Source organism: Cydia fagiglandana, chromosome 16, assembly GCF_963556715.1.
Source record: "Cydia fagiglandana chromosome 16, ilCydFagi1.1, whole genome shotgun sequence".
In the NCBI taxonomy this organism is placed as follows: Eukaryota; Metazoa; Arthropoda; class Insecta; order Lepidoptera; family Tortricidae; genus Cydia; species Cydia fagiglandana.
In genome coordinates this window covers 1,009,265-1,027,578 of record NC_085947.1, presented here as the reverse complement: position 1 = coordinate 1,027,578, position 18,314 = coordinate 1,009,265, and the positions used below count along the sequence as shown (strand labels likewise).

The window sequence follows — 18,314 nt, the reverse complement described above, 5'->3', positions numbered from 1 at the left end:
TATTGTGAACACCTTGGCCGCTCCGATATATCTGATGGCGACTGTACCCACGAGGCTAAGATGCCCAAGAACGGCCACAGGGCGGCGTACATGTCCGGACATGTCACTTACTGGTCGTGGTTGTCGGTGTCCGAGTCGTCCAGCTCGGGCTTGGTGCGGCGCTTCTCGTACACGAGGATGATGGCGCACAGGATCAGCACCTCGGCGCAGATGCCCAGGAACGGCCACAGCGCGGCGTACATGTCCGGACATATCACTTACTGGTCGTGGTTGTCGGTGTCCGAGTCGTCCAGCTCGGGCTTGGTGCGACGCTTCTCGTACACGAGGATGATGGCGCACAGGATCAGCACCTCGGCGCAGATGCCCAGGAACGGCCACAGCGCGGCGTACATGTCCTGACACACAAAATTGACATGTAAAATAATTATATATAAAGTTAGAATATGGGAGGATTAGAGTGTACAAGCTTTGAGATATACATCCATGTAACTGTGTATCAACCCTCCCACTCCGTCGCTCCACATATTACATGGCGATTGGCGACCGTGACAGGATGTGACAAACATAAACGACACATTTACGCCTCGCGCCAAAAATCTGACGGCTCCTATGCCGCCCGCTATAGTTCATGCACGGGGCATACAGTTAACGGGGTTGCCTGTGTGTGTGTGCGCGCGCGGGTGTGTGTGTGCGTACTGACCTTGACCCTCAGCACGGTGACGGCGGGTAGATGGGGAGACTGGGTCTGGTTGCCGGTCTCGCTAAAGTCCGGGATGCAGGCGTACGCGCCGGCGTCACTACGCTCAGCAGATTCGATCACCAGCTGCCTGTGTGTGCGTGTGTGTGTGTGCGTACTGACCTTGACCCTCAGCACGGTGACGGCGGGTAGATGGGGAGACTGGGTCTGGTTGCCGGTCTCGCTAAAGTCCGGGATGCAGGCGTACGCGCCGGCGTCACTACGCTCAGCAGATTCGATCACCAGCTGCCTGTGTGTGCGTGTGTGTGTGTGCGTACTGACCTTGACCCTCAGCACGGTGACGGCGGGTAGATGGGGAGACTGGGTCTGGTTGCCGGTCTCGCTAAAGTCCGGGATGCAGGCGTACGCGCCGGCGTCACTACGCTCAGCAGATTCGATCACCAGCTGCCTGTGTGTGCGTGTGTGTGTGTGCGTACTGACCTTGACCCTCAGCACGGTGACGGCGGGTAGATGGGGAGACTGGGTCTGGTTGCCGGTCTCGCTAAAGTCCGGGATGCAGGCGTACGCGCCGGCGTCACTACGCTCAGCAGATTCGATCACCAGCTGCCTGTGTGTGCGTGTGTGTGTGTGCGTACTGACCTTGACCCTCAGCACGGTGACGGCGGGTAGATGGGGAGACTGGGTCTGGTTGCCGGTCTCGCTAAAGTCCGGGATGCAGGCGTACGCGCCGGCGTCACTACGCTCAGCAGATTCGATCACCAGCTGCCTGTGTGTGCGTGTGTGTGTGTGCGTACTGACCTTGACCCTCAGCACGGTGACGGCGGGTAGATGGGGAGACTGGGTCTGGTTGCCGGTCTCGCTAAAGTCCGGGATGCAGGCGTACGCGCCGGCGTCACTACGCTCAGCAGATTCGATCACCAGCTGCCTGTGTGTGCGTGTGTGTGTGTGCGTACTGACCTTGACCCTCAGCACGGTGACGGCGGGTAGATGGGGAGACTGGGTCTGGTTGCCGGTCTCGCTAAAGTCCGGGATGCAGGCGTACGCGCCGGCGTCACTACGCTCAGCAGATTCGATCACCAGCTGCCTGTGTGTGCGTGTGTGTGTGTGCGTACTGACCTTGACCCTCAGCACGGTGACGGCGGGTAGATGGGGAGACTGGGTCTGGTTGCCGGTCTCGCTAAAGTCCGGGATGCAGGCGTACGCGCCGGCGTCACTACGCTCAGCAGATTCGATCACCAGCTGCCTGTGTGTGCGTGTGTGTGTGTGCGTACTGACCTTGACCCTCAGCACGGTGACGGCGGGTAGATGGGGAGACTGGGTCTGGTTGCCGGTCTCGCTAAAGTCCGGGATGCAGGCGTACGCGCCGGCGTCACTACGCTCAGCAGATTCGATCACCAGCTGCCTGTGTGTGCGTGTGTGTGTGTGCGTACTGACCTTGACCCTCAGCACGGTGACGGCGGGTAGATGGGGAGACTGGGTCTGGTTGCCGGTCTCGCTAAAGTCCGGGATGCAGGCGTACGCGCCGGCGTCACTACGCTCAGCAGATTCGATCACCAGCTGCCTGTGTGTGCGTGTGTGTGTGTGCGTACTGACCTTGACCCTCAGCACGGTGACGGCGGGTAGATGGGGAGACTGGGTCTGGTTGCCGGTCTCGCTAAAGTCCGGGATGCAGGCGTACGCGCCGGCGTCACTACGCTCGGCAGATTCGATCACCAGCTGACCGTTCTCGATGCCGGCGTCGCTGACTTCGAACTTGATACGGCCGCCTTCCTCCAACTGAAAAGCATTGTGTCAGAAAATATTAAGGTTGTTTATATACCTTGACCTGCTCTCATTTTAAACACAGATAGAATCATACTGTCTTTGTCTTACGCTAGCACTAGTACCCAAGAAAGAAATGAGTATAGTTATTTTGTTCTTATTTACTGACAAATTGGGTTTGCGAGACTATAGGCAACTTATCACGTAAGCCGCTTTTAAGCGTTAATAAAAAACGCCTTTGCCCATTTATTATTTAAAAAAAAAACCAGGCGATATAACGATTATTATAGACATTTTAACTTAGTCAATGCAAATACAATATTCATTGTAAAAATGAAAAATTCTAGTAACAATTGTGTTAACGCGTACTTATACTAAAACTAATGGGGATTCCCTAGGATGGATTTATTTTTTAACCTTTTGAACGCCAAACGTCGCATCCATTTGCCGTGCCACTGACGCCACGGGGGTAAAATTTAGTTTTGTGAATAAATAATGCCAACCTAAAAGTGGGGTGTTTTTAAGTAGATTTTCATCAAAAAACGATCGACGTCAAATGCCGTCTTTGGCGTCGTTGTCACGATTTTGCGTTGACGTCAATTGCCGTCTGAGGCGTTCAAAAGGTTAAAAATCGAATTCTAAATTTCTGATTGGTTGTTTATTGTCTGTGTGGGAAATTTCAACTAATCGAAATATCTTCCATGTTTCATTTTATTAACTAGAATGCCATATAAGTCCAGATAGCTAAAAAGAGTGCAGGGGGCAATTTCGACTGCAGGAAACCCCCTCCCAAAACGCCCAGTGTGCGGACCGTGAAAGAGAAAAATGAAGGGAATACACATACCTCAACACCCAACTGCAAGTCCTTGACAATCTCCTCATCATACGACGTATGGTCCTTATTGTAGAACCACTTGACAGGCAGGGTCGGCTTCCCAATCATCTTGCACACAAGCTTCAGTTTCTGCCCCTCGACTACGCTAGAGTCGGTGCTCGGTAGCTTAGTGTACGGGCGGGCTCTATATAGAAATATAAATTATTTATTGTCAGACCACAGGTGAAAAATAAAAGGTGGTAATGGTAAGACCTTTTCCGCAGTCTATCATATTTATGGTGTAAAATATTTAATAAAACCGGCCAAGAGCAAGTCGGACTCGCGCACGAAGGGTTTCGTACCATTACGCAAAAACGGCAAAAATGTCACGTTTGTTGTATGGGAGCTCCACTTAAATATTTCTTTTATTGTTTTTAGTATTTGTTGTTATAGCCGCAACAGAAATACATCCAACTGTGTTACAGCTTGGTGACAGACAGACGGACAGCGGAGTCTTAGTAATAGGGTCCCGTTTTTACCCTTTGGGTATGGAAACATAACAAACGTGATTTTTGTGTAACGGTTTGTGATCTCTTTCACTCTCCACAGCTCCGTGTAGAATGTTAACCCGTGCGATGCCGGGGCGGGTCGCTAGTCTATATAAAGAAGGTGGGTAACCTGAGTTGCCAGTAGAGCTGCTCGCCGCCGGACTTGCACGAGTAGTTGCCGTAGTCGTCCTCGCTGGAGCGCGCGATCACCAGCCGGGCGTTGTCGCTCTCCAGCTTGTAACGGTTCGTGATCTCTTTCACTTTTGACAGTAGTCTATATAAAGAAGGTGGGTAACCTGAGTTGCCAGTAGAGCTGCTCGCCGCCGGACTTGCACGAGTAGTTGCCGTAGTCGTCCTCGCTGGAGCGCGCGATCACCAGCCGGGCGTTGTCGCTCTCCAGCTTGTAACGGTTCGTGATCTCTTTCACTTTTGACAGTAGTCTATATAAAGAAGGTGGGTAACCTGAGTTGCCAGTAGAGCTGCTCGCCGCCGGACTTGCACGAGTAGTTGCCGTAGTCGTCCTCGCTGGAGCGCGCGATCACCAGCCGGGCGTTGTCGCTCTCCAGCTTGTAACGGTTCGTGATCTCTTTCACTTTTGACAGTAGTCTATATAAAGAAGGTGGGTAACCTGAGTTGCCAGTAGAGCTGCTCGCCGCCGGACTTGCACGAGTAGTTGCCGTAGTCGTCCTCGCTGGAGCGCGCGATCACCAGCCGGGCGTTGTCGCTCTCCAGCTTGTAACGGTTCGTGATCTCTTTCACTTTTGACAGTAGTCTATATAAAGAAGGTGGGTAACCTGAGTTGCCAGTAGAGCTGCTCGCCGCCGGACTTGCACGAGTAGTTGCCGTAGTCGTCCTCGCTGGAGCGCGCGATCACCAGCCGGGCGTTGTCGCTCTCCAGCTTGTAACGGTTTGTTATCTCTTTCACTTTTGAGAGCTCCGTGTTGTTTTTCTCCCTGTGAATGAAGTTTAGCGTGATTAGCTGATTAGATCTAGAAAAATATATTTATAAATTATAAATATTATAATGTACAGTACTACAATGACTGCTAGGCTCAAATGGGACTGGGCCGGTCACGTCTGCCGCATACGTCCAGACAGATGGGCTAGTGTAGCTACCAAGTGCCAGAAGAAGGGCGCGGACGCGTCAGGCCCAGACGGGAATGACGACCTAGACACCTTTCTCAGTAACTGGCCAGAGCAGGCGCTATGTCGGGAGTCGTCGAAGACAAGGGGAGAGGCCTTTGCCCAGCAGTACATACATACTACATTCCATATACATAGTACATTAGAGGCCAATCAATACCAGTGGTGGCGATGGCGCGTCAAAATTATCCTTAGAAAAAACCGTAGCTATTTCGGCTTTCTTTTCCATCTAGAAAGCCATAGTAAAATTACTGAACTGGCTGAAAAGACAACCAATAATTTATTGAGATATTTGCATTCTGTGACGTCAAAATAAAACGTTGAAACTATACTTTGGCACGTAGAAAAAGGCCCGAAATTCAAATTTTCTATGAAAGGTCAAGCCTTCGGCCTATATATTTTTCCGCTTTCTAGTACAAATATTGTAATAGGAAATCACATTAAAGGGGCCCACAGATTACCAGTTCGCCGGACGATATCAGCTGTCAGTCGTTCAAAACTGTCATCTATTGCGATTAACTGACAGGCTGATATCGTACGGCGAACTGGCAATCTATGGGCCCCTTCACAAGTTAAACTGTATTTCTGTAAATCACTATGCCATTTCTGAATGCTATTTCTGGATGTTTATTGGCAAATTGCCCTAAATGTCCACGTTGACTTTGGAATAACGGTATTGCCCTAAAAATTTGGTGCTTTATGAAGCTTCCTAAGCATAAATATAGTAAATTATCTTAAAACTGAAATAGATACATATCATATACGAAAGAAAAAGTAACCAAGGCCTCCAGTGCCGGCTGAACTTATTTAAAGACAGCAGTGATTTCCCACAAAAATATGGGATAATCAATCAATCAATCAATCAAATATTATTAATTATTTGATAATGATAATTTAAAGGGCTAATCATTAGAAATAACCTGCTTAATAAAGTTTAATGCTTTCGTCGAAATCAGAACCTATTCAAATAAGATACAACGATAACAGCGATAAATTCACGTCAAACGCACATAAATTTCATTCACGGCAGTTAATTTTAAACAGGCAAATAACGTCAGTCCTACAGATGGATTAGCGATACGCGGTATCTTTTATCTGTAATTAAATAAAGATTCTATGTGCGTAGATATGATAGCAATGCAGTGCTGATTATATTATTTAATAGGTCGGCATTGTTAACTGTCGTCACGCAAGAAATGTCTAAGAAAACGTCTACGTATATATTCTGACGGCTTAACCCTTCGAGCAACACCGGCTTCCGACACATCGGAATACCTTACCGTACAGTCAACTTCAATAATATGTTACACAACGAAGACCGCAAAAATATCTGACACGATTTTATTTGTAGAGCCATAGGAGCGTGTCACATATTTTAGGCACTGGTCCCACCGCGAGCTAGTAAGCTATGAGCTGTCGGCTATAAACACGAACAAAAGATAAGCACTCCCGTGTAAATAAAAGAGACACGGCGATATTTATAGCTCACCGCTGGGCGAGTAACTATAAATATCGCCGTGTCTCTTTATTATAGCTTAATTATAGCCGATAGCTCATAGCTTACTAGCTCGCGGTGGGACCAGTGCCTTAGCGACCTTCGAAGAGTAGCATATTATTGCAGGTGACTGTACAAATTGTTCTGCCATTTTTTGCGAGGAGATATGTCCACACAGTCACACTTCTCACTCACACATATACCTATGTAAAATCAAACACGTCAAATATAAATCTTGCACACCTCGATCTCTTTTTGTGTACGGATCAGTCACAACACGCACTGCGCTAGTTGTGTGCATGCCCAGTTGGGCATGTGCTTTGGCAGAGGGGAAATAGTGCGAAGGCCGACTCCCTTCCCGGTGTTGCTCGCCAACCTAGCCACCGCCATACAATTTTTTTAGCCACAATGTGTGTCCCACTGCTGGGCAAAGGCCTCTACCCTGGTTCTCCATGACTCCCGATTTAGCGCTTATTTATTACTCGTTCTATTTTTTTTGTATTCTAATTTCTAGCAACGAAAACACACTAAATATTTTACACAGCATTTAGCCGGGCATTTAATCGAAAGGGATCGTCAACCTTGAATTATTAGTAATTGGGCACCAATCAAAGAAAATGGGGTTCATTGTTTTATTACTTTCATTAGTATCAAATTGCATGTCAACGGTAGATAGAGTAGATAAAAAATGACGCACTTTATTAGACCAGGGGTTACCAACGTGCAGGTTTCCAAACGTATATGGCTCCTCCACGCAATGGGCCATCATACTTCCCCAAGGTGGCCCAGCGTCTAGAGAAAGTGGTGTCGGATGGCTATAGCGCGGCTGGATGGCGATGGGATGACCACAATGTCGGTTTTTGGTCCGCACATCAAAAGTAGCGGCCCATTGCATCACTATGGCCATATCGCTGGTCCAGCGCTGGGACATCGTGTAGAGGAGCCAATAGGTTTGGATAACTTGCATCAGATGACACCACAATACAGTTTTACAGTCATATCTTATTTTTGTCTTGTCTATTTTATGAAATATTATCTGTAGAAGGAAAGAGGAAATGTACCTGTTTAAGTTTTCATGTTTAAACGGTCGATTACAAAGCGGTGACAATGATAAGGAAATCCATTATCTCAGATCTTGTCGTCTGTCTTTACTCTTATTAAATAAATCACGGAAACAAATCTAAGGAGCTACCACATATTTTAATCGACTTCAAAAGGTATTGTTTGATCTTTTTAAATTTTTCGAAGAGCTAATCGCACCAATGCCGCATGCCGTGCCGCCACTGTAAAAGCGAGACAGCGCAATGCACGTATATAGCAATGTCCCACACGCACACCGGAGCAGTATAGTAAAGAGTGACAGGGCTAGCGTGTTGGGAGCACACAATATAAAGGTGAGTTACCAGACGATCTGCTGTCCGTTGAGGACGGGTATGGAGCACGTCATGGACGTGTTCCGGCCGATGTCGTAGTACTGCACGGCGCCGGGCGGCGGGCCGCCGCTCTCCGCCTTCACGGGCAGCACGTCGCTCTGCTTCAGCAGCGGGACGGTTGGCGCTGCTATGGTTGTCGCCGGTTCGGTTGCTGCAATGAATACCATGTTAAAAACCAAGTAAATGAATAGTTTTTTTTTTTACTTCATTATTGGATGGATTGTATAAGTCGGGAGCTAGAATTTCATTAGATTATTTTGACCATTCTGCCATACATAATGTATAGGCACATTGAAAATGCGCTCCAGCGCGGTCCGACTCCAGCCGGTCTGTGGGAATCTTACATAAGACGGACTCTATATAGTGACAGTTCCGATTTTATAAAACATCTCGTTTTATGCAAATACCCGTTTTTATATTCACCTTTTTCTATTGAAACAGCGGTCGGCAACAGGCGGCCCGCGAACCTATCGCTTAAGGCCCGCGAGCCCCCGTGGCTATTTTGTATGTAAAGCCTCGTCTCCATATCTCGTGCTCGCGCGGCAGCCCGGTATCCATTGCGCGCGGCTACCGCGCGAGCCAATGTTCAATGGTTTGCCGCGCGATATGGAGACGGGGCTCAATATTGACAAACGACGTCTGATAAAGTCACAAATATTAACAGAGTGCGGCCCGCGTCTACTTCGTTAACTACTATGTGGCCCTTGGCTACTAAAATGTTCCCAACCGCTGTATTAAAACAACGTAACTACACATATGGCCAGGATATAGTCAATTAAACTACGAGCGCTGGGGAGTTCCAGAAATCTAAACTCATATGGCATTAATCACTATGCGTAATGGCTCCTCTACCTACACGATAGGCCAACGCCGGCCACTCCAAGGGACCCATTTATGCGTTAGAGAGAGCAAGTGATATTGCTATCTCATTCTACCGCATGGCTGCGTCCCTGCGGCGTTGGCCCATCGTGTAGAGGAGCCATAAACTAAATGCATCAAGGGCGGATCCAGGGCCCTGGGCTGCCCCTCGCCGAGCCCTAGACTGGGCCTAGGACAATAGTAGATATTTTTCTAAACTGGCACCCCCCCTCTTGACTTTATAGTCAGGTGACCCCCCTTCCCCCGACTATAAAGCTGGATCCGCTCTTGAAATACATATTGAAAGAGAAGGACAGAAAGTGCATAAATATAAATAGTATTAAAAATAGGTTTAAAATCTAAAATTACACTTAGATATACAAAAAGAAGTAAAGGAATTAGGCGTATTCTGATTGTAAAAACAGTCTCTGAATTTGTTACATGATCTGTTAATGTTAAAAGTGACATTTCTTCAACCAGAAACGACACTTTTGACAGATCATATCCATAAAGAGGCCAACAGATTACCAGGCCTATAACCGTGAACATCGAAGTTCGCAAATTGCGGGCATTTTTCTCTGTCACTCAAAGTACGCCTTCATTGGAGTTAAAGAGAAAGATCCCCGCAATTTGCGAATTTCGGCTTTCGCGGTAACCCCTCAGTTCGCCGGACGATATCAACCAGTCAGTTGTTCGGAACTGGCACCTTTTGCGAGTAACTGACAGGCTGATATCGTCCGGCGAATTGGTAATCTGTGAGCCCCTTAGGGCCCCCCCACATCTAGCGTCTTTAGAGCGTCGGCGTCTACAATTCTATGGCCGCTGCTCGACGCAACTGCGCAGCGACGTCATTTTCCATAGCGCTGAGTGGCGATGGCCAGACGCCGACGCTCGAGGGACGCTAGATGTGGGGTGGCCCTTAACAAATCCAGACTAACCCCGGCTACACACGTTAACTATAAATCGTATTATTGTCGATTATCGTAACGATTTGTCATACACACGGTAGATAAAACTGCGCAAATCGGACTGCACAGTTTAATCGCTACGATTTATAGTTACGTGTGTAGCTGGCATAAGTCCATAATAGCAATCAGAATACGCCTATTTGAGAATTAGTTATTACCGTAACCACAATTATGGACAGTTTAAGAATAAATTTGAAATATTTGCCCCATTATTGGTTCTATGTCCATTATTGGGGTGGTTAGGAAAAATAAAAGTTTAGAATCAAATATTATCCAGAATGGAAACTATACACACGCTGCAGTGAACTAGATTGATTGTACCTAAAATGTCAAATTTGGACCCTATATCAAGGGAACATAGCTCAAAATTGTACGTACGTACTACGTACTTACTTTAGTCAGTATAGTATAACACAGTATCTCAAATTTGGACTACTTTTTAGCCATTAAAACAATAAATTATGGTACCTAGGTAAATTCATACATCAAAAGGAGAAAGAGCATTCTTAAGACTACGTTTACACCTAAACAACAGATTCAAAAATGCTAGTTCTTTCCTTTGATCTAAAGGCCAGACCACACTACATGCGTTACACACAGCTACAGATGTAAGTAGTGAACTTTGCCATCGTATTTTCTCTCTAAAACTCCCTAACTCCCTATGTAGTATGTAGAACATTGCTTACGTTCCGTACATACTTGTAAGAAATACATAGTGGAGACGTGCTGAATAACGCATGCGGTGTGACATAGCCTTTAACGCACCATGACGTGGTACACACACCTAACTTCATCAAGCTTAGTGTGTTTTCCTTACGCCGACATCACTACGCTACTGTAGAAAAAAAACTAGCTACCTATTAAAAATACTAAAGATACATTCTACAATAAATACTCTAAATATCAATAAATTAATTAATTAATTAGCAATCCTAACGAAGGTAGTGCATTAAATAAATAATAATTAATTCATAATGAGCCTCGACACTCGTCAGAGTAGCACGGAAAGTTATTTCATCCTCGATTGAAATAATGACGTTGAAAGGTTGTTTACCACTGTATTCAAGATGGCGGTGTCAAGGTAGTAGTTAAACAGGAATTAGCCGTTCAGCTAAAAATTGGAATTCAGTGGAATAAGTAATAAAATAAAAGGGGAGGTGAGCACTAATGGGGATACGAAATTTTGAGGTTGGGCATTGGGATATAAATATCGTTATAATATCAGAGGTTTCCAACCTTTCATTTTACCATTCTTTTTTATCGAGGAAATGTAGCTTAAAAAAGTATCGTTTTTTTAAGTGATTCACGCCCCCTTTTCTGATAGCTCCTCGGGGGACACGCCACACAGGTTGGAAACTTAAAAGTAATAAAAACAAAAATGAAATTACTAAAAAATGGTGCAAAAAGTCGTTCGACGCCGCTTAATAACTTATTTTGCATTGTATTAATTTTACACTAAAATTTTCCGAATTATATCATAAAATGGAAATTATATCAAATTTTCTGTTAAAACTTAAGCAAACAGAAAATACAATATTACCAAACTACTATTAAAACAATTTTGCAACGTACATACGTAGACCCTACAGTAAGTACTAAAATTACGTGTACGTAAAAGCGTAATCAATCGAAGTTACTTTTCTACAATCCAACACGACAAAAAATATAAAAAAAACATGCTTTTAGATTTCAGCAGAGTTAAAACATATAATAGGACGAATAAAAAACCTCTCATTAGTAATTTGAAGCGCGAAGCAACTAGCAGTTCTACTCATTTACTATCCACGGGTTAATTTAACCCGTAAAACCTTCAGTGATACTCTTTATTCATTTTTAAACGGGTCACTCACGTATTTAAACCCGAAAATGACTCGTGTTTCGCCCGATAACGAGTTTTTTTCGCTCCATGAGCCAAAATAAGAGAAGCAATCGTCCACTTCGAAACATGAGTGACCTTGATCCGGTCACTATCGTGAATGACCCGCGAGCAGTCCACTGAGGCTTCTTATAAGTGGTTTAACATATCTAATAATCTCATGATGAAAATAAAGTAAGACGAAAAAAAGTGCTCCGACAAAATAAACTACTCGAGCTACGACAACGAGCGAAGCGAAGCCGCATGCGGTACCGGCGGCTATCGTGGCGGCCCGGGGCTCGACGACGACCCGCAGGCGCTGCGCTTGCGGCCCGCGCGCACAGGAGTACACCCCGGCGAGGTCCGGACGGGCATACTGAGCCCGGAGCCTCGCAGTCAGTCCTCCAGCTCCGGTGCTCTCTCCGGCGACCTTCAGCTCGTCTGGGAGCTTAGGGCTCCCCTCCCGTTTCCACTCCGCCCGCTGCTCCACCCGTAGGACGCAGGCGAGCTCGAGCGGAGCTCCCTCTGGCACCACGACCACGATCTCTGCTTCGGTTGGCGCCGTCTCTACCATCACACAACGTGTGTAGGACGCGTACCGGTGCTAAATGTACAATTTTATCCAATATGCTCGGAAATATGTCACTTATTGTATTTAATAGTAAAGGTTCTACAATGGTTCTACATTAGTCATAATTTAAAAACAATCTATTTCATTATTGTACTGTTTTAGCGGACGTTATAACACTTTACGTTTTGTACACATATTTAATTACAAAAACGGGTCTACCGCGATATAATTTCACTGTTTTTACCTTAAATTCCAAAATAAATCCAAAAAAGACTTTAATTCCAATTGGAATTTAAGGTAAAACTATTTTTTTTATCTTTATTTAATAAAAGGGTTTTATCATATTTGATGATGTCACCCAAGGTAAAACAATGGAATTATATCGCGGTAGACCCGTTTGTGTAATTAAATATTAGCGGACTTTGTAGGAAAATTAATTACCTACCAGTGGCGACGCGTCCATAAAAGCCGATTCCCACCGGCTTGCCTGTTTTTGGACGTTTGAGCAGAGTTGTAAAGGAAATATTTAAGCCAAATTAGCCCCGGCTTGGCTAAGGATATGTTTGACGCGCCGCCACTGTTACCTACTGGATGGTTTTTTACCTTTTAAAAACGTGTATCGACAGAATAAAATACAAATAATCAATTATTAAAGCCACGTGCCAAATGTACACGGCTCGATGCAGCTATGATTTCAAGCTATAGACTGTGTTGACTGGATTGGATTCATCCGGCTCGAAGGACCAAAAATGAAGTGGATTATGTATTACACATATTTCTAGCTGGTTCTTTATTTTATATAAAATATGTGTTCATGGTGTGGTTCAAAAATCTAATACGAAAAGACATCTTCTACATGTATGTCATTTTTAAAATGTAGAAAATCAATAAAATAAGGTTTTAATACTGAACAGATAGAGTGAGACAGGGAGATGAAAAGACTTTCATCATGTCTATTTATCACGAGAATGTTGTATATGATTGAGCAAATACTGCTTAATAAAAACAAAGACTATACAAATCAAACAAAGACTGTATAAATGATAAGGTGAATAATCTAGTTTCTATCAGATATAACAAAGCAGCAAAGGTGCTTAAAATAACTGAACACTCCTATAGTGGTTAAATATTTATAAGCACCTTGGCCGCTCCGATATATCTGTCACCGTAAAATAAATAAAATCAATGTGCCAATCTTGAAATGTATAATCAGTGCTTAGCAATATATTACCAACATTGCAATTGTTCTGTTGTTGTTCTCCTTACATCAATAGATAAGAAATGAGATTATTTTGTTCAACATATGTAAACAATTTTTTATATCGATTCTAACTACATAATTGATTTACTACATTAATGAGGTTATATATTTCCACAAAAAAAAATTAGTACAAAATGAAGGCAACGTAAAATGTTATTTTATGTGAAATACAGAAAGATATTATCTACAAAGATTTTAATCATGATAAAACGTTATGTACACTGAAATATCTTTTGATAATTCCTACTCTACATTTGAAGGACATGAAACAAATACGAACAAATTTCTTCCTTAGATCTCTCCATTGCTCTTGTACTGACAAAACAAAATTAGGTCAGTTTAGAGACTTTAGAGCACAGTCTCCATCAGTCGGAGCAGCCAAGGTGCACACAAATATCTGAAGTATTTGAACATGCCTCTATTGTCAAGATATTTTCAGATATTTTTGAGCATGATGGCTGCTCCAATATATCTGATGGCGACTGTACCTAGAAGATACTTTTGAAACAGGAATAATAGGTCACCTATTAGTATTAATACATAATAAAAACAGTATGACATATGATAAGTTCAAATAAAAAATTAGTTTCAGAAACAAAAAAAATAAGTTGAGAAACATTTACATTAATTACTAATTGCCTTGGCAATTCACATTTAGAACTAATTATCTGTTACAAGACAATGATATCTTTTGGGAAACCTAGCCATTATCACATAAAACTAACAAACAACATAGTGGAGTTATAAAAGCATTTAGTTATTTGCTAAGATAACAAAAGCATTATAAAATGAGGTAAAATAACAAGAAGCTATGAATGAGACAAAACTACTTCTATCTCTTTTAGATTTTTTTTTATATTCTTCAGCGAGTTTACTAGTGGTGTGCTACCCTGACTTGCATGAGAACCAATAATAAGACTAACTCATAGTGGATTCTAATAAAATCATAAACATAAAAAAATTGTCTATAGAATAATAAAAAAATGTATGCAGAATAATGAGTCATAAACAAAGTAATTAAACGTAAAGGAAGCAAAGTGACATCATCCCTAGGCCGCTACTGAGGGCGACAACGACCTACTAACTAATGTCCAGCCGAGGCGTAGTAGTAGAGTAGTGCTCAGATAACAATTAAGCACGAAAACTGTAACATTCTGTCTGAGCGCACGAAGATATACGACACGAATACCCGAGGCCAATCATTGATATAAATAAAACTAATTATATGAAATATTCGCTAGATTCACTTACTGTCTGCATTTGTAGGAACTATAAATAGCAATGCCAGAGGTAGGCAGGCGAGCAGAGGACGCATGTTGGAGCCGTGTCTGTGTCCTGTGTGGTGTTCAGGCGACCTCGCGGCGAAGGATCTCGGTCAATCGATGATTATGTGCACTGTTCAGGGCGGATTGGGCACGAGCTACCGATAGTTCATAACTGTCGGATGACAGACGAACAATGGATGGGAACAAGATGGCGCGCAGCGTGAAGTTTGCTGCGAGTGATTTGTCAAGTGTCAATGTCATTAGGGATGTGACATTTGTACAGGGGTGCCAACCGAATTTGTCTATGATAATTAATCTGGTTAAGGATGCTACATACAGTGAGACATGAAAGAGTGGAAATCAAGTGGAAATTAAATGAGAAATGAGGGCGCATCTTCCTCTGAAACTGTCACATTTTTGACGTAAAATGCTTAAAAATGGCAACAAATTATTATGTATTTTTTTTTTATTCTATTTAATATTTAATTTAATTTCTTCTATGGTGGTAAATGTATTTTAAAGGTTTTAAACTATAAAGTAAGAATATAACAAAAAACTAATTTTAAGAGCATTAGGGCAATATTTCATTAATCATAACTAACAATTCACTTTCATAATTTCCAAAATGCATGAACGATTTGTGATGCACTTACCATGGATCACAGTTAGGTTTTAACGCACTAGCTGGCGCTGTATTAATTTTGTCGCTTTTCATTGTCTTTATTAGGGCGTTAGGGCTATACAGACAGGGAAGTGAAATAAAAACAAGTAAACATGTAAGTTTGTTTATTGATTTTTATGATGACACAAGGCTGCAACTAACACCGAGGCCGGCCGAGGCCGACGGACCACTACCGCGACAGCAGCGCCGGCGCCACTCTTATAGTATTAAATTAACACGTACAGTTTTCTCATGTAGAAACAAAACATACAGAAAAAGTAATAGTGTTATTATTGCTGTGAAGGTATTTTATTATGTTAGCCATACAGGGTTTACTTTACATTGGACATTTCATATGGTTAGTATTGACAACCAAATTAGCTTGAACCCTAAATACGACAATTAAAGACAATTATAGTCCGTCACTGTACTTGTTATTAATGTTATTATTCATTTAAAAATTGTACCTAATAACTGAATTATAGATGGCGCTGTACAGCACTTCATTTTGATGTAACAGGATAGTCAAACTTAACCTTTTTAACTTCAATGAAGTAAATAAAGTGCCATCGCCTTTTCAAAAATTTTACGTCTGCCCATAACTACGACTTGATATGAAGTCGTGGCGTGTAGGCCACGACTTTATATCAAGTCAATGGCGGCGAAAAGATTAAAGCTTAATAACCTTGTTACCGCAAAATAATCGATATTGGATACATTCGTTATTTGACAGTTGATGCCAAAAAAAAATATGCAAGTTGAGCCTACCATAGTTAACATTTTTTCCAACATCATCACCCAACAGCCCAAGCCAATAGCGCCATCTACTTCAGCTGTCAAATTTGTGACTAACCTTTTGAACGCCAAACGGCGCATCCATTTGCCGTGCCACTGACGCCACGGGGGCAAAATTTAGTTTTGTGAATAAATAATGCCAACCTAAAAGTGGGATGTTCTTCAGTAGATTTTCATCAAAAAACGATCGACGTCAAATGCCGTCTTTGGCGTCGTTGTCACGATTTTGCGTTGACGTCAATTGCCGTCTGTGGTTTTGAAAAGGCTAACATATTTTCATACCCCGGCCGGCGAGAGCAAAAATGCGTCTGCTCCTAGTGCTTAATTAAATATCGACTATTCTATCGACATATGGATGTCGATAGAATAGTCGACTTTTAATTAAGCACAATTTTTTTTTTAAACTGAGCCATTAGTATTTGTTATTTATTTCAACTTGATACCTCCACGCGTTTCTAAGAATAACCCTAAAACAATTTTCTATCTGCATAAAATTATTATTATTATAAAGTTATTCACAATAAGTATCAGAATGTGTTGAAGAAGAACGTTGGCATTTTAACTTTAAACAATTTAAATAAATTGATATCTGGCAGAGAAGTGGAACTACCTAATACAGAACAAATTCATAATCACTATGAATTATTTCGTTTTGCTCCGATTACTACAGTAGATTTAGAACGGTCCTTTAGTTGGATGAAATGGATTTTATCGGCAAGGCGAAGGAGTTTAAAATCAGAAAATTTAGAAAAAATGCTAATTGTATATTACGAAAATTACATAAAATACTGAATACAAACACTTGGTTTTAATTTTGTTTACAACAATAATTAATACTTCTGCATATCATAACGGTGGTCCAGTACATCATGTTGTTTTTATCGACATCGACCAAAGTGTGTGTCCTCGCACTATTAAGCTGTCAACGCATTTTTGCTCTCGCCGGCCGGGGTATGCATATTTTTTACTGAACACATTTTTCTTTTGTCTATGGTATGTATATATAAGGCCACCGGCGCCGCTCATTCAACAAGGTATCACTAACTATAATATATTTACATTTAAATCTCTCATACGATTAGATTCTACAAATCATTCTCAACAATTACAATTAACGGATGTCGAAGGTGTGCGGGTCGATTCTCTAGCCGAGGGGACCATTTTTAGTAATGTGAAGAAATAAAGAATAACCCCCTTATTCATAAAACTTAAATATGTTTTATCCTTTTCATACAAATAAAGCCACTAATCTTTTAAAATTTTGATTATTCTACAGCTTGGCAAAAAAAGAGTAGACATTAAAAAGTGGCAACACTGTAGTGTCGTCCCGTTTTATTATACAAATTGGTTTAAAAGGGACGACACTACGTTGTTGCCACTTTTTAATTTCTACTCTTTTTTGCCAAGCTGTAATTATTAATTTCTTTATGACTTTTATTTACCAAATAAAAATTTATAAAGTGTTTTAATCACATTCTATAGATGGTTCCCAACGGCAACAGTATCGGGAAAGTCTTTAAACTACAACCAAAAAATTATTGATTCCACACTTGTAAAATCTAAGAAAGCATCATTCCTCGAGTTTAGCAGCTAAAATAGATGTTGTTGGTGCGCGGCGCCTCATATTATCGAAACTGGACTTTTCAAGTCACATAACGCCATCTACTGCTGAAAAAATGAAAGCTCAGTTTTTTCTTAAGGTTTCCAAGTATTCTAGAATCAATAATGCTTTGCTACAACCAATGACCATACACGGCTCCCTTTGGCATCATTCTCAAAACGCTCTTTGGTTTCATACAACGGCCAACATCGGATTTGCCAATAAGCAAAATTGTCCAACACGCAGTTTGGCCAACAGTAAAATAATATAACCCTCGGTGGGCGAGTCCGACTCGCACTTATCCGGGTTTTTTAATTAGCCTTAGGGCCCCCCACATCTGGCGTCTTTCGAGTGTCGGCGTCTGTCGGCGTCGGTCCAGCGCTATGGAAAATGACGTCGCTGCGCAATTGCGTCGACGCTGCGTCGACGCTGCGTCGACGGTGCGTCGACGTCGGCCATAGAATTGTAGACGCCGACGCTCGAAAGACGCCAGATGTGGGGGGGCCCTTAGTACTAATTGATCTTTCGAAGACAATTCTGCTTGTAAAATCCGATGCTGACCTTAAAGGGCTTATTATGTCTACCATTT

General features: G+C 42.7%; 1 protein-coding gene across 1 annotated transcript; it reads right to left on the bottom strand.

Moving 5' to 3' along the window:
• Positions 1–250: 250 nt before the first annotated feature.
• On the bottom strand, positions 251–14,908 carry LOC134671716 (basigin). The gene is made up of 6 exons (XM_063529549.1): positions 14,656–14,908; positions 7,862–8,042; positions 4,615–4,773; positions 3,303–3,477; positions 2,291–2,473; positions 251–395 (listed from the first exon to the last, which is right to left on the bottom strand). Exons 1-6 carry the CDS (start codon positions 14,717–14,719, stop codon positions 258–260), a joined length of 900 nt encoding a protein of 299 aa, XP_063385619.1. The 5' UTR covers positions 14,720–14,908; the 3' UTR covers positions 251–257.
• Positions 14,909–18,314: the final 3,406 nt, after the last annotated feature.